This window comes from Dinoponera quadriceps, unplaced genomic scaffold (genome assembly GCF_001313825.1).
Source record: "Dinoponera quadriceps isolate SergipeBrazil2010 unplaced genomic scaffold, ASM131382v1 scaffold1609, whole genome shotgun sequence".
Classification (NCBI taxonomy): domain Eukaryota; kingdom Metazoa; phylum Arthropoda; class Insecta; order Hymenoptera; family Formicidae; genus Dinoponera; species Dinoponera quadriceps.
The window spans coordinates 105,922-130,314 of record NW_014555756.1 but is presented as its reverse complement, the minus strand read 5'-3'; the positions used below and the strand labels follow the sequence as shown (position 1 = coordinate 130,314).

General features: G+C 45.3%; 1 protein-coding gene across 4 annotated transcripts in view; it reads right to left on the bottom strand.

Annotated features, from left to right (window-relative positions):
- Positions 1-24,393, bottom strand: part of LOC106745339 — a 70,582-nt gene that overhangs the window by 2,788 nt on the left and 43,401 nt on the right. For 3 of the 4 annotated variants that reach the window (XM_014620852.1, XM_014620855.1, XM_014620853.1), the window contains exons 4-6: positions 22,314-22,527; positions 18,550-18,684; positions 6,666-17,560 (exon numbers count right to left, since the gene is read on the bottom strand). In XM_014620852.1, coding sequence (XP_014476338.1) covers positions 17,359-17,560; positions 18,550-18,684; positions 22,314-22,527 — 551 coding nt within the window. In that variant the 3' untranslated portion in view covers positions 6,666-17,358. Of the gene's footprint in view, positions 1-6,665; positions 17,561-18,549; positions 18,685-22,313; positions 22,528-24,393 lie in introns of those variants that run through there. The other variant, XM_014620854.1, reaches the window with a different exon arrangement.

Here is a 24,393-nt window from a genome sequence, read left to right as displayed (position 1 = left end):
TTGGGGGGGGGGGGGACGACACTTTCTTTTCTTCTTTTTTTTTTCACGCTGGACACGCATTCCAACAAATTTGTCACGTTGTATCATCCGTAATAATAATAATAATGACAGAAAACGCGTCGCAGTCTCTCGCCTCAATCGGGTTCGAAAAGAGGAAAGAAAAAAGAAAAGAGAGAGAGAGAGAGCTCTTCGCAAGGTATTCTGCAATTCCTCCAAAAACAAAAAACACGAGAGAATGCTCTCTCTCTCTCTCTCTCTCCAGTTTTTCCCACCGCCTCCATTTCGCGTGGTGATCCACAGTACAAAACTGCGCGCGGGAACTTACGAGCTCGAACGAGAGGAAACTGCACGCCCGCAATCTTCCGCGAACAACACATACATCCTCCGGGCTCGGTTGCACCAGCTCTTCGATCGATCGATCGATCGTCCGTTCGTTGATGGTGTATAACAACCTGAGCGAAACCTGATCCGCGATATCGCACCACACACACGACTAACACGAGCGTTCGATCAATTTCCCGAAGCGGTCGATGTATCTCCGAGAAACCGAGTCGATGGACTGGGCGAGCTGTTGTTGCTGTTCGCGGCGCAACTGAGCCTCGGCCACTCGTATAGTTCCACGTAGGTCACGTAGGACACTCAACTTTAATGCCTGATCTACAATGTATACTCATTGCGTCCCGTTTCTCGTGTGTTGTGTGTGCCCTCTGTTTCTTTCTCGTAAGTAAACAGAAGTTTTTGCAGAAGAAAGATAGAGAGCAAGAAACAAGACGGAAAGAGCACGCTGTAGACCAAGCTTTAGATTCGTTGGATCTGCGATAGGTGTGATAAGCCTGAGTCCGAATCCACGATAGACGGAGAAAATATTAGTAATAAAAATTGCCATAAAATTTGGTAGCGTCGGGACTATTAAAGATTATCACACACATCATGATTCGACTGATAATTGCTGTCCCAGCATTACGAAATTTCGTGGTAACATTTTTAGTACAATATTTCCTCCGTGTAGATTTAAGCTTTCAGCCTTTCGCGCTCTGAGCATTAAATTATAACGTAATTTCCAACAAAACGCGCCATCAGGCGTCGCGAGTCCCAAGATTTCCGCGTTATCGCGACCTTTTCGCAGCACTGGAAACTGCTTCTAATCGGAAACAGCGTTACATTTCATCGCTCAGAACGCTGAAGGCTGACCCGCACCTACTGCAGATCCGGGCATGAAAGGCCGGATCGGCAGGCATGACGAATGCGGAAGGTTACATTCTGTCTCTCCCCGTGATATCTCAAACTCAACGCGCGAGCGACTGTCTCGCCTCGCGGATCTTCAGGGATTTGTAATCGAGAGGAAAATTCTTAGACAAAAAATCCGCCAACGGACCTACCTACGCGGTTCGCCGCGTGAGAGGTGTTTTTTTGCGTTTATATCGGTGGCGCTTCGAAAGGGAAAGTGTGTGTGTGTGTATGTGTGTGTGTGTGTGTATATAAACTTATATCGTCGCACGCGCTCACGCCGGCCGCGCGATGTCTATGTCTAATTAGCACTCTCTTATAGCGATTCGGTAGCACATTTCGCAGTATATATTATATAGTCGAGGAATTAGCGCGCCTTCGTTCGTTCAAATCGTTACTCGTAATGTGGGCGAGGTTCGTTTACGCGCGAGTCACCGAGGGCTTTCCGGCCGGCGAGTGAGTGACCGCGCGACCTTCCTTGTTGTCATCGCGCTCGTAATCCCCTCTCTCGATTCCTCGTTGCTGCGACGACGGGCCGCGATGTACGATCGTAAAAATAATATCTAAACTACTTGTTGTTGCACGTGTAATTTATTCATTGTTATCAGCAATAACGCGCGTTATACTGCCACACACTGCTGACACTTCGCAAGTAACGACCCCGGATTATAGATGTAAAAAAAAGTGTGATCTCCTCCGGAGTTACCCGGAGTTACTCTCGTCCGACGAGAGGCAACGAACACGGCAGATTCGCGCCATTCGCGGTCTATACGAATTTTCCGTTTGTTTGTGTATGGGTGCGCGTGCGTGTGTGTATGTATGTGTGTCGTTTTCGAGGGGACACTCGATACGGCGAATTAGAGACACGCGAGAAATAGGATGCGAGATGCCCGTTTGAGCGACTTTCACGTACACGGGGAAGGTATTGTTAATAAAAATTGCCACAAGATTTTGTAATGCTGGATCATACCGGTATTATGACTGAATTATGATGTGTGCTGTAATCCTTAATGACGTATATCATGTATCCACATCATTAAAGATTACAACGCACAACCCGGTAAGCAAGAAACATTAAATCGATCCTTTACGACATCGATTTTACAAACATTTCGACACAATATTCGACAAATATTTTCAAACTGTTATTTGATAATATAATATTCATTAATATTAACCCTTTGCACTCCGCTGTCGCCGTAGCGGCGACATGGTTGTTTTGCTGCCTCGGCACTTTAAGAAATTTTAAGTCCTAAAATTTATGTTTTTCTTTTATAATATAAGTTAGAATATGTTTTGTTATAAAATAGCTAAGAAATAAAAATTTTGTTTTATTGAAACGACTCTATTTTTCTTCTACATCATAGGTATGTACTTGGAACTAATAGCCTCTATGCATTACTAGGCTGGAGTGCAAAGGGTTAAAATCGTATAGTGTAGAAAAATTATTTTTAACATTGGCTCCAATATTATTAACAATGGACGTTGTATACACGGGGAAAACAAGTTTTGCTGGAACAGTAAATTGTCTGTTAATACAGTGACAGCAAAAAAGTTCGTTACGCGGAAAAAATAATTTTGCTGTTGTAGCAAAACGTCGCTGCGACATCAACGAAATTTAGTTGGCACAACAAAATTAATTCGTTGCCCGTATATCCAGTAAATAGCAATTAATACTTCCAACAAATCTTTCTGCCGTCCGAAGAAATTTTTTTTGCCGTCGCTATATTAACAAACAATTCGCTGTTCTGGCAAAATTTTCCTTTCCGTGTACAACATTGAGAACCGTATATTTGAAAGTGTCACACATTATTAATAATTCCAGTATAATCCAACGCTACAAACTTGTGAGTAATCTTTATTACAATACTCTCTCCGTGTATCCTCGACGAGACGATGCCGGACAAATTTCCACGATCTATCCTGTTGTGCGATCTGTATTTCACGATCGCGCGCGCACTCGCGCGTATTCGAATTCGATTATACGTACACACGGAACGCGCAATTTAATCGCGAGTATTCCGAATATTCCTCCGAGGAGGAAGACGAGAAACAAGAGGCGACAGAAGAAGAAAGAGAGAAGGATGCAGCGATCAGCATGCTAAACACAGAGCGACACACGATAACCGAGAAGATCGATCGTGATTTTAGCAAGCCGTGGTAGCGAGGACGAGGAGGATACCCGAAGAGGTAATCGCGACCATAAGCGCCTACAGGGTTGGGCCGAGTGCCACAGAAGAACGTATTTCAAGCACCAATTCGCGAGACACAAGTTACAATCCGCCGAAGAAAATTATTCGCGCGACGCAAAGCAGAGGGTGTCGATATGAACGTGTCTTAAAGCAAATCTCGATGATTCGATTCGGAATAAAACAAAAACAAAGAAGAGGATTCAACATAAGCACAGTAAAAAGTTTCGTATTAAATTTCATACACTTCATATATATTCCGAACGGATCCATTTCCAAAGTTTTGTGTTAATTTAACGCAAGGTGAATATGTCGAGGAGCAACAGAAAACAATAATTCACACAAAATCAATATACGTTAATCGACACTATAAAATGTGTTATTTTAACACTTACACATGTTGAATATCGACACAACGCGAAATGTTGATATAACAAATAACACGACATATCAAAGTTAACACACACGGTATATGTTAAAGATGGAGCACAAGAATTTTGAGCACAAAACATCTTAATCAAGGACCGATCTTAACATAAGTACAAAATGTTTTTTTACTGTGTGACATCTCTTTCTCTGTATTTTACTCGTAATCTCTCTTTCTCTCTCTCTCTCGTTCACGCCTCGAAATGCTGCCCAGCCCTGAGCGCCCACGTTACGCGCCCGCGTTCGTTATTCTTAATATCGCATTACCAGTAGTTAGTGTGAGCAAAGAGTTGTATAATTGTACGATATACGATACTTCCGTGTTATTTCCAAAGTTGTTGCTAGCCGACGCGGTATGATTTGACCTCGTTGTCGTTCAACATGCATTTTCAACGCGGTGCAATGTACCGCGAGAGGCTCAGAGACTCGATGCGGGATACATACGTGTACATACAGCGGATTACCGTGAGATCGTTCGTTCCAATTTCGTTCCTTCGCTCTTCGCGAGTTCCTCACGCGCGAGAGGATACCGCGGAGCAGAGTTTCCCCGGGCGATTTCTTTCCTCCCGCGTGCACAGAGAAAAAGGTTCCTCGGTATTTCGTATTTCTATTTATTTGACCAAAATTTGTTTCATAGAAACAATATATAAGGAGTATTATTTGTTGTGAAAATTTTACTGTCTCGTTCAGGAAAACCCGATTACTTGACAGAGAGAACGCTATTATTTGAAACAATATCTTTCAACCGAGTAAAATATTATTTGGCTACAATAAATACGTAAACTGAAACGAATCATTTCTCTATAAGGAAATTATTTTTCGTTCCAAATTTGTATATTTAAGATGAAGATACATACTCGTTGAAAAGTCTAACAATCGCACTTGTTAATGGAAACATTAGTTTCTTTGAAGCGTGCCAATGATGAAATTTGTTTGGATGCAATAAAATTTATCAAATTTGTGGAAATTTTTTTCTCAGTGCATCCACCATGTTTCTGCCCGTTTCTTTTCCCTTCTGTTGTTTGTTTCATCGCATTGAGAGCTTTACAGTACATCGGAGTGAGCCTTCCCTGTATTAAACTAGAGAAATCTGCGCCGGGAAAAAGGATGGATTAATAATAGATTGGAGAAACATCCTTCTTTGTACATGCTACTACGACAAAGAGGAGGATGTATATGTGTATTCTTTTCTGCGAATAGGACACATTCCTTGATGGCTCACTCCAGTAAGCTACAGAGCTCAACATTGTTTCGAGAGTCGCTCCTCCGTTATATCGAGGACGAGGAGCGCGTTCGTTCCATACCGTCTAATGCACACACAGAGTGAGACATTTTCGTTGTCCTTTGATTTCGTTTCGACGTCGTTGACATTTCCGCGATTCCCACCCGCCGATGTCCCTCTTTCGTCGCCGTTCGTTCGCGTTTCTCTTCGTTCCACGAACAACGACATATCTGTGATGCGTACTTATAAAAACGTGTGTAAAAGAGGTATTAACTGTATGTACCTAATGTTGATACGTATATGTATATATAAAAATATACATATGTATAATATATGTTACAGTTAAAGTACATATAATATATGCACTCTGATAATGTATATCCTCTCTCTCTTTCTTTCTCTCTGTGGTTCGATCGGAAATAATTAATTATCGCATAATCGGATAATTTCGCGCGCTTTAACCGTAACATATGATATACGTGTATTCACGGTATCTCACCTACTCTCTTCGCGATAAGTCGCGTAAAACGCCTATTTCTCGACTTACAATGTTACAGTTTAATAACCTTCACTGTTACCCCGTCTTGCATATAACTATATTATCAATCTAATTGACGAGCGTACCGCCTGTCGCCGACATCGAGAGACCGGACGTTCTTGTTGTAAATTCGTTAATATTATACTCAGCTATCACACAGAGAAAAAGGTTTCTTTAGATCTAATATTTCCGTTTATTTGACTAAAATTTGCTTCATAGAAACAACATGTACAAAATATTATTTGTTTCGGTAAACATTTTTTCGTCTCATTCAAGGAAACTCTATTATTTAACAGAAAGAACGCTTTATTTGAAATAGTATAACCAGATAAAATATTATTTGGTTATAATAAATGTGCAAAGTGAAACAGATAATCTCTTTACAAGAAAATGATCTTTCGTTTCAAACAAATTTTTCATTTCAGATAAAGATACATATTTGACGAAAATTCTAATAATCGTACTTATTGATCGAAACATTAGTTTCTTTGAAACATGTCAGTGATAAAATTTGCTTGGATGCAATGTGTTAAATTCGAAGAAATCTTTTTCTCAGTGCAATTATACATATATACACACATATATATATATATATATAAATATATATATATATATATTCTCAATTAGAAACTCGATTATTTATATACGAAACCCACGAAAGAGAGACACGTGACGCGTGTCCTTAAAAGCTACTCGCTGGCACGCGTATATTATTACTAAAGAGATAAACCGAGGAAAATGACGGAAAGAGAAACATTGTTGATTGTACGTTATAAGAGGACAATAAAAAAGAAGAAGAAACTATTATATACCTAAAACCACAACGTGGCCCGGAGAGATCTTTGTCCTGCATTTTATCCCCTCGACCTCGAAAGAAGCGCAACGAAAGCTCCCGGCCGAGAGAATACGCGCGGGAAGAGCACGTGTAACACGAGCCCAGAGAGAGAGAGTGCGGCAAAAAGATGCGAGTGTGTTTATCCAGTGAAATAAAAGCATCGGGAAACAACGTCGCGACGGTCGGGCGGGAAGAGCGGGGCGCCGTCGTAGAATCGAAAAGGACGAGAATATGAAGATCGATTTATTATATTGGAATTTCAAGTCTTTACACAGTGATGATTGTTAATATACAATTAGGTGTATATCGACACAGAATTATCGAGTAATAGAGCGCACTACTTGAGTTCATCGGCGGTGGCGATGTCAGTGGACGGGAGGGGGAGGGGTAGAAGGGGAGGTAATATATAGTAATAATATAGTAATAACGACGGACAGAGCGATGATAGTAATCGTAGCAGCGAGTAACGATGATATATATTATCGGATGATAATAGCCGCAACAATCTCACTAATGCTAATTGGATCTCGTTCGAGAGAGAGACTTTCGAAATGCGGGGAGGGGGAGGGATTCGTTCTCGCCTCAACGCCTTCCGCCGCGTTCGTTTCTGACGAGCGCGACGTGTCAGTTTCTCCTTCGTTTTTTCCTCTTTCCTTCTTACTCTTCCTCGCAAAGACACTTCCGTTTGCGACAGAAGACAGTGGGAGGCAGCGAAACTGCGGATCGTATCGAGCCGATCGATAAGTAAGTCGTTCTCTCGACGATTCGGAGGGAATCGTCTGTTTCTTATCACTAATTTTTCTCACTTTGTTTCCTCCACGGTGAACCCTTTTTCTTTTCTCTTTCTCTATGCCGAACGTCTTTCAAGTGCTCTCGTAAGACGCTGAGACAGGAGTTGCGCGGTGTGTGCGTATGTGTGGACGGGGGCCGACCCTCGTCACCTCGCGCGATGTCGTACCGCCGGAGTAGTTTATGTCTCGTATTTTTTTCATACCTTATATGTCACTACTACATGTAGGCCGTAAAACAACCGCTTGCTTCCCTTTATTACCGTCGTTCCGCTATAAACGTATAAAAGCCGCGCCGGCTGCCATCGAACGGTCGTTCCGCGGTCGCGAGTGGATCCCCACGTTACACCACGCAGCTCCGCTCGGCCAGGTTGAACTTTCCTTACATACGGGGGGCTACTCAAGGTGAGCGGTGAAATAAACTCGCCCGTCTCTTTTTCCGCCCGGTATCGCGCGATATGTATAATATCGCGAGTATTACACGTTACACGCCGCAGAGCGCTTGAAACGGAAGTTTCCGTTGGTACCGATAATTGGAAGCTTCTCCCTTTCCTTTCTTTTTACAATTCACCTAAAATTATATAGATATCTTGCTCCACCCACTGTGTTCCGTATTCTCTTCCGTCCAAACGGAAGTCAACCCTCAACTACCGCGACGCGACACACGCGATCCGTCGCGTGAGATCGAATTTTTCGTTTCCGTTTTTCATTTCTCAACGAGGAATATTCGAGGAGACCTGTAATTCGTTTCTTTCATTGCCGGCCGACGTAAGACCGGCCTTGTCGTTTATTCGCTCCTTGTGTCGTTTGTTTATTAGGATCGATTTTCACCTAGTGCTTGTGATTCAGCCAAAATCAATCACCTTAGTTGAGGGTTCGTTTCTTACACCTGAGCTATTCTGTTTATCCTTTATTCCTCTCGGTGAACGCGCTTAAAACGGGAGGGAGGTAAAGTCGTCGGATATTTTACGTTAGAGTATAATAATCATAATAATAGTAGCAATAATAATAATAATAATAGCAATAATAATAATAATGTGAGTATGTGTTGGGGGTCTATGATAATAATAATTAACGTGTCCATTACATACGAATGTCTTTAACTGCGTTATATCAAATGTATCGAGTACATTGGAACGATATCTAAACTTAATCAGCCTCTTTATATAGTCAACAGCTATAAAACTCATCCGGATGTAAATTACGCCTTAATTATACGTGTATATATATATATATATATATATATATGTGAGTGTGTATGTGTATATCGTAAATACACCACGGACGCGTGTCGCCCAAGCCTCGTTAGGAAGGACTCGACGACAGGACGACGGGTCTATAAATTGCACCCTTATATCTAATTTATACGTGAAGCCCGTAGGCAGGCAAGTCGAACACGCACGGTTGAGCCTTTCGTCCGGCTCGTAATCAGCTGCGTATATAATTACCAGACCGAATCGCGATGTTGAATTGTTAATTCTCTGTGAGCTGAATTATTTATTTCGCCTCAGTCCGGATAAAAGGTGCCGAATTTGGATACAGGATCGATCTTCTCGTCGCCGATTGCGTCGGTGACCAAAAGAGAGAGATGCGATTTTATCGTATTCTTGGAGTTTCGCGCTTCGAAATTTCGCGGTTAATCGATGTGGGCGAAATTATGCCTCATTGAGACCGATTGCCGCGAGAGAAATATAATCGCGCGAATCAGATCGCACATACGTGCTCAGAATTGTGGCGTTATCCGCGAGATTATCCAGGACGATCGCGGAAAAACGGTGAAGCAGTGCCCGCTCGCTTGCCCGCCCGCTTGCTCCTCATGAGTGAGAATTAAAATCGTAATTATCATTAATAGTCGCACGAATCCGATCCCTTATGGCTTACGGGAGCCTACGCGTTCTATCACAATTCGCCCTAGAAAAAGAAACGAATAACGAGTCAGCCACCCTCTCTCTGTTTATGTCTCCTTATATCCTAAACGTAAATTGAAATCCTGCCATCGACGATCGCAAGAGCGATCGCAGGTGCGCCCCTCAGCGAATCGTAATCGCGAGTGGAAGGATGCGCCGACGAAGAGCGACGAGAGTCGCGTTAATTTCCGACCTTGAGCCCCGTCGAGACGCGTAGCAATTCGTCCGAATCAACATCGTACGGAAATTAAGCTCGCGAACGCGAGAGTGAAACAGATCGACCGATCGGAGAAGAACAGAGTGAGAATGGAATCGAGCTTTTCTCTCTCCCTCTCTTTCCCTCTGCCTTCTTTATTTCTATTGAAACTCTTGAGCGTAGCAAACGACACGATCCAGGCTGTGCCGCTGACAATTGACAGCCGAGAGGGTTGTCAGCGCGACACATTAATTTAATCCAGATTCTTCGGGATCCTGAGACGCTCAATTCAGATTCGATATTCTCGATTCTAAGATCGATCTCCTCGGCCGTAGAATCGGCAAATGCCGCGTTGAGCGCCCCGATCGCGAACGGAGAAAAATGTTTCGTTGGTACAGGAAATTGTTAATTACTACCATGAGAAAAAGATTTGTTACACGGGAAAAAATGATTTTGCTGTTGTACGAAATTATTTTAATTTAATTGGCGCGACCGAATTATTTCGTCAGATATCCAATAAATAGCAGTGACGTTTCTTAATAAATCCTTTTGCTGTCAATTAAAAATTTGCTCAGCAGCAGCAAAAAATGTTTCTCCGACCGGCGGAAATAAACTTCTCATGAGCCTCTTATAATTGCGAGCCGTCCGATCCTGCGGTCCCATCTTGGTCGCGACAGAGTCGCGCGCTAAGAGATCCGCCGAAGATGGGACCGGCAGGACGAGACGGTGCTTACAGCGAGAAACAAAAATGTACGAATTGCCTCGCCTCGTGTTCGCAAGAAGAGATCTGTCCTACTTTTTGGCACACGCGTTCGCGCAAAAGCGCGCTTTTCATGATCTACCACGTCGCAGAGACGTCGTTTGCGCGCTTACTTGGGTCGCTCGTGGCGTAAATCAAGTATCACCTTCTCGCTTTTATATCATATACTATAAAACTGTACAATTTATTAAAAAAAATAAAAAATAAAAAAATAAAATCGGTCGACGCACCGATTGAAATCGAGTTAAACGAATTCCGTTCCTAGAGATTACGTATAAGGAACTAACTGCTCCACGATGAGAACTTCGCTCGAAGGGGACGCGCGATTTATGCCGCGTGCGGAAAGCGACCAACGAGTCGCGGAAACTTTATGCTCGCTCTCACTCGCTCGGTCAGTATGATTCGGCGAATCGCCTGCGCGATCGCGCATACACATATACGCACTCACGCACGCAACACGCACGAGAGAAAGACCCCCCCTCTCTCGTGTGTCCTCCACCCTCGATATAATTGTTTCCTTTTCCTTTTATTATTCTACGACAGCACGAACAAATGCTATTGAGTGAGCTACGGTATCTCGAGAGTACGCGTATATTCTAGACCGTTACGATTATTAATATGTAAATATATTGTCGGATATATCAGAAAGCCATTATGTGTCTCCGCTTCGAGCTCTCGGCGAAGACGCCGCCTCGTTCGCAACGCGACGAGCTACGTTCTCGCGCGCACTTCTCCAACAGCTTCGATATCTCGATTCGCTCACGGTTATCCCGAGCCCCGCTCGCATAATTAAGCGGCATCGTTAACGCGAGCGGAGCACGTAGACAATGACTGTCCCCCGGACGTGTGTACCTTTCCCAAGCGGCCGGTATCAAATCGAAGCCGTGACTTCGCGAAAGTTCGTAAGTTCATCCGGCCCCGCTGTTTCGCGCGATCGATGCCGGTCTCGCCCATTAATTACGCGCCGCATTAATCTTCTCGCTGTACTCGCGCGAGGGATGAGGAGGGGATCGCGAGAGGAAAACCGGGACGGTACGTCCGACGAAGATGAAGACGGCCCGCTCGCGAATTCACGGCCTCGATGAGCGAAAGACGCCCGACGTTATCGTTAACTCTCAGAAGCGCTCACAGGATTCGCGAGACACACTCTCTCTCTTTCTCTCTATGCGGCGCCGAGGAGAAAGCGCGCAAATTGTCCGTACGAAGCGTAGTATATTTGCGATCACAATTGCACGGCAGAGAATATTCCATACAGTGGGGGGAAAAGACGTATTTTCATTTCGATTCTCCCGACACTGCGTGCGATACGGAAGAGTGAAGCGGCGGAAAAAAGCAAACGGGCGATGAAATGTTCTTCTCTTCGCGCTTCGAAGAGTTAACGATATTCTTCCTTTTTTTTCCCCCCTCCCTCGATACAAATCGTAACATAAGCTTACGAAACCACGCGTACGTTCGCGACCGTTAACGTAACCCCCTTCACTTCCCGATAAAGTAATAAGAGTGTGATGTGTGTCTTCGGAAACCCCTAAGCTCGCTCGTTCATTCGCCCCCACTTGCACGCTCCTCTCTCCTCTCTTCCTTCAATCGATACCTTCGTTTTTACCTACGTATTTACAGGACTAGAGTCTTATTTAAAATCTCAGCTGCCTGCTCGGCGACGACCGAGATTCATCGATCGCCGCGTTCATTCTCTTTCTCTCTCTCTCTCACACACACACTCTCTTTCTCTCTCTCTCTCTCTTTTTCTCGAGGCAGGCAGAGAATTATGAGCATTAACGCGTGCGTCGTCTTACAAACTACGCTTGAATATCTTAAATGCTACGCGATTAGTGCCCACGAACTCTCCTACGATAAGGATCTTACTTATCAACGAATCTTTTTCTCTAATGTAACTAACTAACGCTATTATATATTCTACGGAGCACCATCGGAACACCCCTTAACACATATCGCTCGGCTGATGCGCCTTTTTATGCCTTAACTGTAATTCTAAGCTTGGCGTACACCTTGATATATCTCTCTCATCACGCGTCTGGACTCGATACCTTTTTCTCTCGTAATCATTAAGATACGTTCCGACCGTCTTTCTTTCTTCGTTCACTTAAACGACGTTTGCTAATCTTCTCGGTACGACGAGCGTGTTTTAAGCCACGTGGCGCCCATTAATTGGCCGAGATCCAATTAACAAGACTCGAGAACGCTTACCCTCTCGCCGACATCTTCGCCCAATAATCATCGTAAAATTACTATCGATTCGTACGAGAATTCCTGCTCATTGAACGACAGAAGAGTTATTTGCATGAAATAACACGTATCGCGACTAAACGTCTAAAAATGACACCGAAAATGTGTATTCGGTATTATTTTTATTATTGACGATAATTTAGCCCAAAGGAGATTTTTCTCAAAAGGAAATCACGTGCACATCGCGAAATATTAAAATCAAATAGTCGACTGTAATCGACGCTCGTGGCGGTTATCGGCTCGAGTTGTCGACGACGATATCGCACCGAGAAGCTGAACGATCTCGCACGATATCACGACGATCTTCTCCGTCTGTTTTCGCACATAAACGCGACACAAACGATAGAAGATAAATCGCACGCGCGTTTGTTACCCGCACAAAAAATCGCGCGTTTCGCAGCAAAAAGATCGATTTTTCGGGCGCGTCCCAAGTAGAAATTCAACCAGTTTCTAGCCAGTAACTGGCCAGTAATTCTCTAACCAGCTGGTTTCCGATCAGTTTTACCGGCAAAAACTTACAAGTTTGGGAGACTTTTGCCTCGGCAATAACTGAATGGTAATACTAGCCAGTTTCTGTTCCTAACAAGATTTTGAACATTTCATTCGTTTACCATTTCATTCGCTTATTATCCTGCCTATTTTCTGGCCAGGAAATTGCCAAGAAATACTAGCCAGAATTTTAAGAGTTTTTGCTGGAAACTTAAACTGTCTAGTATTGACTTACTGTTTTTTTTTTTTTAGTAGTTTACGGTAAGTAACCGGTCAGGAAATAATAGTCAGTATTTTTTGGACAATTTCTGAACTGCCTAATTAATTCAAGCCGGTAAAAACTGTCCAGTTCCTGTCTAGTGACTAGATTCCCCCCAACATTTTTCTACTCAGGGTGTTGATCAAGCACACCCTCCACTGTCCTCAGCTTATACGCGTCCCCAGAGCCTTGGACCTCTCTCTCTCTCTTTCTTCTTTTTCTCCTTCAACAACCTGTACGTCGCCAAGTTTAGGGTCGATGATAGATATATGTATGTACGTACGTATATCATCGCGCGCGCGCGCTCCATTCATCGCGCGAAATGGTGTTTTTTTCCGGTAATCCGACTCGCGTGTATCCGCTCGTTGTCGTGCTTGTCCGTCTGTGTTTACCGGTTTCCGCGAGTGTCCGCGAGTGATACGTGTTAATTAGCGTCGCAAAGGCCGGTATCTCGTTTCGGTCAATTCCATCAGAAGCACTTAATCCGATTACGGTGGCCATGCCGTGCGCCGTGTCGAGGATCTCTCGCTCTTTCGTTCAAAACCTGTTCCCCCGTTTCTCTCGTCGCGCGACACGCACCGAAAGACGGGAAGGATCGTTTCCTTCGCGCGCGCGCGCTCCAACATCGGGACGATAGATAGTCGCGCCTTCTCGATATCACCTATTCCTTCACCCGTTCTATCTCGTATCGCGAGACGCTCGAGTTCCGCTCGGAAGAGACAAAGTGAAATCGACACGCGAGAATAAAAGAGATCGACGGTACTATTGTATCGGTGAGATCCGCCAACCGTGAGAGACGATGTTCACTTCTCGAAGCGTCGTCAGCTTTGAATGAACGAGCTCTACTCGCGGTATCGCACAGGAATCGTAGGAGTATCTCGATATAAAAGCGATTCCGTTGATTGTCGTGTTTGAGAATCTTGCGGCACGAAGTTCAGCTCTCCGCGGGTGGTGAAGAACGGAGGTTAAGGGAGTTTAACAAGTTTGTTAAAAAAAGGAAAAAAAATGACCGGATCGTTACACGGAACAAGAGTGGTTTTTTCCTTCGTTTGACTGGCACGTAGAGGCGATTTCAATCGGTCGGCCGGGGGCATTTTGTTACCTTGCGGCTTTCAGATCCGCTCGACGTATCGTCCATAACTCGTGATCGGCCGAAAACAAAAGTACCGCGGAATCTTTTGATCCGTAAATTTCGAGTTGTTCCCTCCTCGTTCGCGATGCCGCCGTGTTGAATGTTATCCGAGTTTCACGGACGGATGAAACCACCGTGAAAATAATGAAGACGCGATGCGCTTTCAATTAACGAGTTCTCGTCGAAATTCGAAGGTGCGCGCTGAGAATTCGCACGCCAATTATTATTTTTTCGCGAAGTCCGCACGAGAGGGGGGAAAAAATTCCTCGGACTGAAATTTCCTATTTGTTCGACTCGCGGATTTGTTCCATTAAAATAACATAATCCCGCATGAAACGAGTCCTGATGAAACACACGTTTTCAGAATGAAAATTATTCTCTCTTTCTCTCTCATGTTGGATTAAATCATATTGTTCGATGGGAAAAACTATAATTCAATATGTTGTTATTTTTACTAATGTATCGCATAGACCATCAGAAATGTTTGAATAAAAATTCAAAAGCTATCATGACCACTGATTTCGCTAATATATATATATATATATATATGTATGTATGTATAAATTAAGATCGAACACTGCTGGAATGTCGTATGTTCTCGAGACTTCCGCTTTCTTGTGCTTCCGACTCTCGTATTCTCGACATTTCTATTCCTTTCATCTCCACAATCTAGCAACATACACACGCGAGTATTATTCTTATAATAAGTAGATTGTCAGTGGTTACAGTCAATTCGCCCCCCAAAAAAAAAAATGGCGAAAAAGGGGAGAAAACCAAGTTCCCTGTCATCCCGAGAATAAGATAAATTGCTCGTGAACCATTTAGTATCTCGACATCACAAGTCAAACGAAAGAAACTGATTGGCGCCGAGAAGAGAAATCACCGGCGAAATTAGAAGGGAAACGGCTTATCGCGTCAAAACACGCGCAGTCGCAGGCGCGCTTGAGTATCTCTCTTATTAACGTAAGCACCGTTCGCGTCATCTTCGTTAGATCGGCGTGTGGGAGGAGATCGGGGATAATCCGGCCGAACTAAAAATAAGAGCGCTACCCTCGATCCCCCGTGCAAAATCGAGCAATCGGCGGCCATCGGCCCGTCTAGACGAGTGAATCCGAGCGTCTGCCAACACACGTCGTCAGAGCGATCCGTTCTATACGGTCTGTCTTATTTAGTTATCCACCTACCTAGGATTCAATGGGATTCTCCGTCGATCTCGCGATATTGGTTCTCGCAAAAACCGACTCGTGATTCGTCCGCGTGCGCGAAAGAGAGACGGATAGATAGAAGGGGAGGAGAGACGGAGAAGATCGATTCTTTGCTCTCTTTCTTTCGGCAATCGGCGACAGGAAATTGTCGGGACATGGCGAAATGGAGCTTTCCGAATGTCTCGAATTAAGAAGGAACGGTAGGAAGGCTCCGTCTCTTCACCGGCGCTCGCCTCTCGCGAGGAACAGAAGACGCGAAATTCGTCGTCACCGACGAATCGAAACGGTTCCCCTCTCTCCCGGCAAGAATGCGCGAGCCGAGAATAACCGGGACTTTAATTAACACACGCTGACACAGCGTGGACGTCTCGTACGTCTCCCTTCCTTTTCTCCCGCGCAGATGTTAACCCTTTCGTGGTCTCCCTACGCATTCAGATCGGCGAGAGCGTCGCTGAAAATACATCTCGAGCACCCGAGGGGGATCCGTTTTCGTGAGTTTCGGACACAGTCTCGAGGATTTGCGTACAGCCGGCGTTAAGAGAGGCCGTAAGACGCTTTACCGAAAATGAGCCTCGCAGCGCAGCCGCATGCCAATAGAAAAACGTTTGTTCTTCAGTAATTGCCAGGGGATAAATTTGTCTCTGACGGATCCGCCAGATGCGCTCTGAGGTTGCGATCGGGATGGGAAAAAATGTCGCGAGCTTGCCGCCACAGAACCTGCGCCAGGAACCCGCGGAGAATCGAACGCGCGTTCCGCCAAGGAGGGGGGAGAGGGGGAGACGAAGGAACGCGCGAACTTCGCCGATGGCGCGTAAAACGAGGATCGATATGCGCTTAATTGAATACAAGCGATACGAATATACCTGCGTCCTCCGGGTCCCCGAGTGATCATCGATCGACCCCGAGAGACGGGGAACAGAAAAACGCTCTCCGGACCGACAACGTCTCGCGCGTATCTCTCCGTCATCTTCGTATCCGCCAGCCCCCGTCATTTCCCGAGATGTACAAATCGCGTTCACGTCGCGCGGTATATTTGCACCGGGTCGCTCGCTAACGCATCATCCCCGATACCGGTATGACTGGCGGTTAACCAGCGGCGAAAGTGAGCTTTTCGCTTCGAGCGCGATCGATCCGTCACAGCTCGGAAAGAGGCCGGCACTTTCCGACGCGGGATTCTCCCTCGTCGGATTTTCACGCGCAACGGCGCGCGAAACAGGATCGTCGATCCTCCCTTACCACCCTTCCCCTCCGAATTCTGCCGCATCTCGCGATCTGAGTGACCTTCTCTCGAGCCCGCGACGACTCAGGTGGGCACGCGCCCACCTGAAGAGAGCGAAGCCAGGATCGCGGGGGTTAGATTGAATCGCGAGATTCCGGTTTCCAGTCGAAATCAATGTCGGCCGTGTGTGTGTGTGTGTACGCGCATAACGTGGTGGAGCGCGCGACGGTGAAATCGTCGGTTCGCATGCAACGACGGTCGTCGATCGGAAACGATAAGAGATAACGTTCTCCGGCACGTCTCCCGGCGTCGATTAACCTTCACTGCTCTCGGATTGCGCATCGGCCGCGAGGGGATCGGGAGAGATCGGTCGAGCCGCGCTCCGAATTAAGCTCCGTGTCAACCCGACAGGCGCGCATCGTCGTCAGGTGAGAGACACACTCGCACTATACGAAGACGCGTCCGATCAGGGCGCGATGCAAGTTCGTGGAGCCGCGACGAGAAGAAGGAGAAGACGAGCGGAGTCGGGTTCGCCGTTACCGCTGGACGATCGCGAACGTCGTCGGTGAACGGCGAACGCGACAGTTTCGAAGGTCTTCGTCGTCTCCTTACGCAGGCCGACGGTTCTAGATGGAGAGTGGCTCTTCGTCGCAACGGTGCACGAAGCCGTGCTGTTGTTGTTGCAGCTGTTGTCGCTGCTGCGGCTGCTGCATCAGCTGGGGTCATCCGCTGGACTGCTCCGGCAACAGTATGCTGACGGACTTGCGGTTCGCCGTTGCGACGGAGTGGCCGTTCGCGGCCAGTGCGGACGGCGGCGGCCGGTGAGAAGGCGCGACCACGCGCACCTCCGGCCTCGGCGAGGCCTCTCGCAGCGGGCTACCGACGGCGCCCACCAGCTCCTCGGGGTTCGCCAGCGCCGACGGTCTGTAACGACCACGTTCGTTCGCATTGCCCGTCAAGAGACTGTCTCTTAACTGCGGTACATCGAGTTTGTCCCGTCCCATAGTGGGGCCAATTATTGCTTTAGTATGATATGATAATAATCATACTATAATAATAACAATAGCTATAATAATAATAATACTTCATTGGATACTCAGCTAGTCGGGGATAAAAACTAAATAAAAAGTTAAAAGCGGGCAAGAATTTAATTGAATTAGATTTTATACATTTGCGCGACATGTGATCTTACCAAAGTAAATTTCGAAGTATGTGTTTATCGAATGAAGTCGTGCCAATAGTTTAATTACACGTGTGCAATATGTTTTCTCAGCGATTTCGATTTGTTACTTTTTGTCAAATTTTATTTGAACAGTTTTGGCCCCACTCTGTGTCATTGGACAAGTTTTCCATGCAGATTCATGCATCGGGGTTTGTTAACACGTTGATTGCCGCGTTCGTTTCCATTAATTACGCAGAAACACGACCAGTGAGACCGAATTATCAAAGAGGTACGATGAAAAAATGCAATCCGAAACGGATACACGTATCTTTCGTCTCGCTACATTGGCTCTGCGTGCGAGCCATAATAAGCACCTTTTTGAAAATAAAATTAATTATATATTCTATAAATAAATAAATAACTTATAAATAACTTAATAAAACACGTTGATATATGATATAGATCACCGGCATTCAACGTGTCAACGAACGAGAAACAGAAAACCGCCGAAAATTCAGGACAGACTTTGGCTACGCGGAATCCAGTAAATTACACGTTCACGTCGGTAATTCGAATTTGCAATGAAATTGTGGCCATTGCTTTCCGATCTTTCCATTTCTCTCTCCTCCTCTCTCTCTCACTCTCTTCCTTCGCCGTACAAGACGATTTATTTCGCGCAGCGCGCCAATCAGAGCTGTCCGATATTTATTCGACGTCGGAACGCAGGTAAATATAAATGGGACTCACATACCTGTGCTGGGGTGGCGGCGTGGGTGTTCGCGACAGGGGGAAACTGGCGACTTCCCTCGTCACCGAGAGCGACCGGATCGATCCGAATGTTTGGTCCGGCGATAAATTAGCACCAACGCTCTGCACCATGCCACTACTGAAACACAGAGGCATCGGTTGATTGCTCGTTAGCTCGGCGAGATAGGAAGTGTGCCGCGCTCTTTATTCCTCTGTCTCTCGTGTCCTCGGAGAGTCTCTCTCCTCAAACATGTGAGTCAACATTGGCTTTGTTTTGCCTCGACTTCCGCGAAATGTGAATCATTTGCCCGAGGCAATTAGACAAGGCGGGGGTCAACAAGACAGAGAGAGAGAAGACAACAAGGAGAGGGGATAACGGGCATAACTCGTTGATCGAGAAACCGATGTGAAAGAACTCCGAGGATTTTTTTAAGAAACGAACTCGGCCTCGCTCTCCCCTCCCTCCCTCCCTTAGGCTTGCGTTCCTGTTTAAAAACGAACTCTAATCTATCGAGAGTAAGTTTTGAGAAACTTCATAAAGACCGGTGACCGCGGAATGCAAAGCCGAGCGAGGAGAACTTTGTGATGTCGTGGCGGGTTCAGTTTGCCCGCTTTAGTACTCGGCCGAGTGTGTCAGACCTCAATAAAATATGCTTAATGATCTCGCGTGGTGACGCATCGTGCCCGTTTTTTCTTTCTTCTAACGGTTTTCAAGAATTTTACGCTCCGTTACTTGCAGTGTGCGAGAGAGGCGCTCTTACACCGTTATTATGGGGACGTGATTAATGTTAGACACAGTATGCGTTAATCTCTCTCTCTTTCTCTCTACTGCGTTCATACACGTAAATGGAGTTATTAGAATCGTCGGACGTCGACGTCGCGTCTCTCGTGGAGAGGACACGAGAGAGAGAGAGAGAGAGAGGGACAGAGAGAGAGAGTCGCAAGCCTATCGTTTCTCTCGCGGAGATCGACTCACGTTTCTTTCACGTCACGAAATAAAATGTAAGATGTCATGTAGAATATTTTAACAGGCAAGTTGCAGATAATTTGTTCGCATTAATATTAAAGTGAGTAGATTAAAAAAATCTCGACGGTCAGGATATGCGAAAAATAACGTGAAACTCTCCTCGTGAGGCAACAAACGGATTTTCGACGGCTTTCACTGGCCCTCATCATTCCTTTAATTAAAACGTTCCGCGCGATTGAAAAACCTAACAATGACCGATCTCAAAAGATTACCTGCCTCTTTCTTGTTTCGATGACGTGTGTATACAAATATAAATCACAGACTTTGCGGAGACCATGAATACACGATTTCGCTGCTCTACTTCGAATAAATCAGACTCGGGATCACGCGAAAAGTCGCACACACGTGTTATAGCTTACGAACAGATACGCGGTTTTTATAGTAGTTATCTCTCTCTCTCTCTCTCTCTCTCGCTTTTCGCCTCGTGCCGGTTAACATTCGTCAAGCGGCGAATGCCTCCTGGATTTCCGAGCGGAGCAAAGAGCTAATCGATAACTTCGATAGGCACGACGGCCGCTATAGACACGCCTACACGGTTCAATTTGCCTCCGTGCGCACGAGCATCTGTGCCCTTCGTCCGTGCGAGAACGTCCTGTTCTGGTCCCACGTTCTACAAAAGTCGCGAGACTATTTAAAGACGGGAAAACGCGACCGCCAGCGACGAGATGTACAACCGATCGCGCGGTCTCGCGGTAAAACTCGCTATAAAAAAGGCGGCTTCCCCGTCTATAATTATTTCATGATGCAATTAGTTACGTTAATAATGTAGTTGGCACTGGTTAACAACTCGTGCATCCCGTGACGGCACGGGGGGGCCGCGTATCGGGAATTTGTGTTCCGGCATATTGCGCGTCGCGCGCGCGACTATTCGCGAAACGATTACCGCATCGAAGGAGATGGGACGGGAAATAGTTGGCCAAAGTGGATGGTTATCGATATTGCAGCGGGGGGGCCGCCACGAGATGCCGGGTCATGAATTATTCACTCGTGCCGGGGCACGTCGAAGTTATACGGCTGAAACTCCGTCATTCCGCTTGCGTCCGCCACGTGAATTCGCCCCGAGTTTCAGGGTGGCGGCGTGGGACGTCCGGCGAAGACGGACGGACGGACGAGCGTTCACCGAGAGAGAAAAGTGTGATATCTGCATGTGTGTGTGTGTGTGTGTGTGTAATTGTATAACGAAACAATTAGAGTCACGGGATATGTAATAAGTGCTGTTATAGTTAATGATAGTCATTAACGACAACAACCTTGTATGTGTATTGCTGCAGAAATATGTGCCGTCGAGAATTATTATAATTTTACTGAAATTAACTATTCTTCTTTTCCGCCGGTGTTTTCTTGCGGCTAAAAGAAAATAAGAGATCGAAATAACGTACTTGCGGTGTTTCATCAGAAAGATGAAATTCCGCGCGCGATTCGCCATACAGAAAGAAAGCTTTCTTTGGATTTGATACTTGCTCGGGTTTGTTTAATATAAACAACCTAAAGAGAAGTTCTATACAGGAGCGAGTTTCAGGTTGATCCTCGCCCTGAAGAGGTTAACTGAAATGTTGACGAAATGTCGGACATCTTCGAAAGACGCGGTGCGCCAACTCGGAAGCCGCATCGAATAAACAACATAGTTCAATATCAAATATCAGTTTGTTCGAATGAAAATGTTGTTTCACTAGAGTAAACCATGTTGCTCGATAGAAAAAACAGATATTATTTAGAAGAAATGTAATATTTGGTTTTCAATAAAAAAAGAAGAAACAAAGGATATTTCGTTACATATTAAATATAATTCCACTGAAACAAAGAAGCTCCTTAGTATTTTTCTAACATAGATAGAATGTTACTGTTTTCAAATAATTTATTGCCTGTGACAATCATCGCAACGTTTGGATGAAAATACAAAAGAGAAATATGTTGGAGAAACTGAGCAATCCTGTTTGTTGTCGAATCAAACATTCGTTTGCTCCATTCCGAAAGACAAATATCCTTCAGTTAAAGAAATTTCATTCGATCCAAAGAAATCTTAATTTCCGTGTGGAGACGCTGAAATTTATATTCGCCGAAGTATCGGGAGTTGGTATTGACGCACATTCGCAGAGAAATTACGACGGGTCAGCGACGAATTAAAACGTACATTGCCTAGGCTATAAACCTCGCGTAGCTTACGTTATCGTTGGCTATGTTCGTCGCGGGGCTGGATATAGCGTCCGTGAAATATGTATAAAGACGGACGGGGTTATTTTTAGCAGTCGCGGCCTCTGCACGACCGGTAGTCGATGCAGTTTTATGTCGAAAAAGGAAGGACTTTGCGGCGGGAAAGTGCGTTACGCGCAAAATAGCGTCGCGATTGGCGCTCTAAGGGCCTCCACCGACTCCTGTTCTCGCGATTCGGATTGAATTCCAGGTGAGATGGAATCTCGATTAAAAAGGCAAGGGGGACGTGAACTCGATTCCCACCGCAATGAGAAAAACGAAAGGAGACAACAACACGAGAGAATTGTTAATTCGCGCTCCTGAACCGCTGATATTCGAATCTCAGAAACTCGTTCTCCGTTTCTGCACTTTATGTGCGTAAAGCAGTGATTAATATTTTCAATGATAATACGGTTCCAAGTTCACAATTCCTCGGTCCCCCCCCCCCTCTCTCTCTCTCTCGCCGAGCTTAGCACAACGCAAATTGACTCTCGGTGCTTCACTGCTTTTGCATGGACGGGACACAGGACGAAAACCGCGTTACAACTCACCTAACAGAGCCCGAAGTCACCAGGAAGGGCATGGGCGTCGGACACGGGCTCAAAGGCGAGCTGCTTACGGAACTGCGAGTGCTGCTTAGAACTGAGTGCGGACACTGCGGCGGGCCTGCGTGCGCTCCTCCGGCACCACTTCCGCCCTTGCTGGACGCGCGGCCCTTCAGACACGGGATCTTCGGCCACCCGCTCACGTCCTTGCCAGATACCCCTGTAACAAACACGTAGTTTGCGCTTCAGGCTTGAGCAGTAAAACGTGAAGAAAGGAGGAGACGCGTCGATTGGTTCGAACGCGTTGATTGTCACGCTGACTCTCATTGGCTGTGAAAATTCGAATTTCGCACCTCGAAAAGAAATGCTTTTAATCTCTCTGATATAACAGTCGTCCTCGGCGCCGGTCGTTTCTTCTTCGCCGACCTATCAGAGAAATAAAGAAGAACCGTTTGTATAAATTCTTCCAGCTTCGCTCCGTTGCGTACCGATATAGCCCGGTTCTAATAAAATCACAGTTTATTGGGGCAGGTCGGTGGAGAAAGAAAAAGAAAAACAGCCGAAGCAAACATTCAAGAGAGTAACGGTTTGGCCAAGGACGATTGTTGCTTAATTGGCTGACCGGGCAGCCGCCGAAATCAGGTCGTGCCGCTTTTAGCGAAGACCGAGAGACTAAATCTACCAGCTAGCTTGTTGTTATACCGTATTAATCACCCCCCGGATAGGCCACGCGGCCACCCGAAGAGCACATAATAGCTTGACCTTACCGACGAAATAAAATATCCCGCCGTATTGCACGCGAGCGTTGCGCAGTGCGAACGTGTATCATCTTCGCGGGACGACCAACCCGGTCGTCCGAACGACGATCGACATTTGATAATTCACGAAATATCCGCAAAGGATGGAATCGGGGCACGAAGAGGAATTAGCTGTCCATATAATACAACTGAAATTTAGTTACCAGACTTAATTTTCAACTGGTGGGAGCTGAAAATTAGATTAGGGACAAAGAGAACCAGCAAAATGATTTCAATTTCATTTGTATGGACGACTAATTTTTATCCGTGGGAGATCGTTTTTAGCTGCGGGAGCTACTTCTTTCTTTCCGTGAGTTCGGGCAGGTTCGGGATTTTCAGAATGAAATGATTATTAAAATACTTTAATTTTTCGTTTCAATAATTGATGTAACTTAGGAGTTATTCAACAATTACGTCACACGACGAGAGAAGGGGAGCCTTAATTAACCTGCGTGACGATTGTGACGGCAGGAAAGGAAAAGGAGTAAAGATTATGAAACGTCACATTAAGACCTCGGCACACGGTGCTTATTTTCGTGCTGGATTTAAAGGAATCTAGTAACATAATATAATGGCGGAGGGGGGTGGGGAATTTCACATGTCACGTAATATCGGAATTTTTTAACTCTTATTAATTTTATTCGCCTCATTTGTTTAAATTAAAAATTCTCTTTAATTTAGCAACTTTTCCTATTTTACTTTACGATCTGACATTGTATATAAAAGCATTGCGTAATTTTAATGTTACTTCTTCGACTCTTCTCTCAATTATTAAAACTTATTTTCAAAAATTAGGTTAATCGCGGATATTCCACCATCACTTGGAAATTGTTTTAATATCCTCAGTACAGAGGAGGATCCGAATGTGTTTTGGGCTTTTTCATTATTCGATATTAATCGCGGATCATCCACGGATGAAACGTATTACGTCTTATCAGCGTAATACCGTTATCATGGCGCAGGCGGCGTTACATAATCTGACATAGGTTATGAGTTTTATCCAGCTGAAGTAACGCGATAACCGGAGTCTCCGTGTCTCGCATGCGGCAATTTAATTGCGACGTTACAATTAATTAATATGTCAGCACGATTTTGTTTAATTACGCAATTGACATTATTCTCTAGAAAGACACTAAAAATATGCGAAATTAGGCCTCGGCAAATTATGTAAGGTTTCATATATTCAATTAGTCTCCGTCGGACGGAAATCAATTTTCGCGAATTCCGTCATGAAATCGTGTCGAGTTTCCGAATCAAATCAACGCATTGGTTAGATTCCCGCCATATTC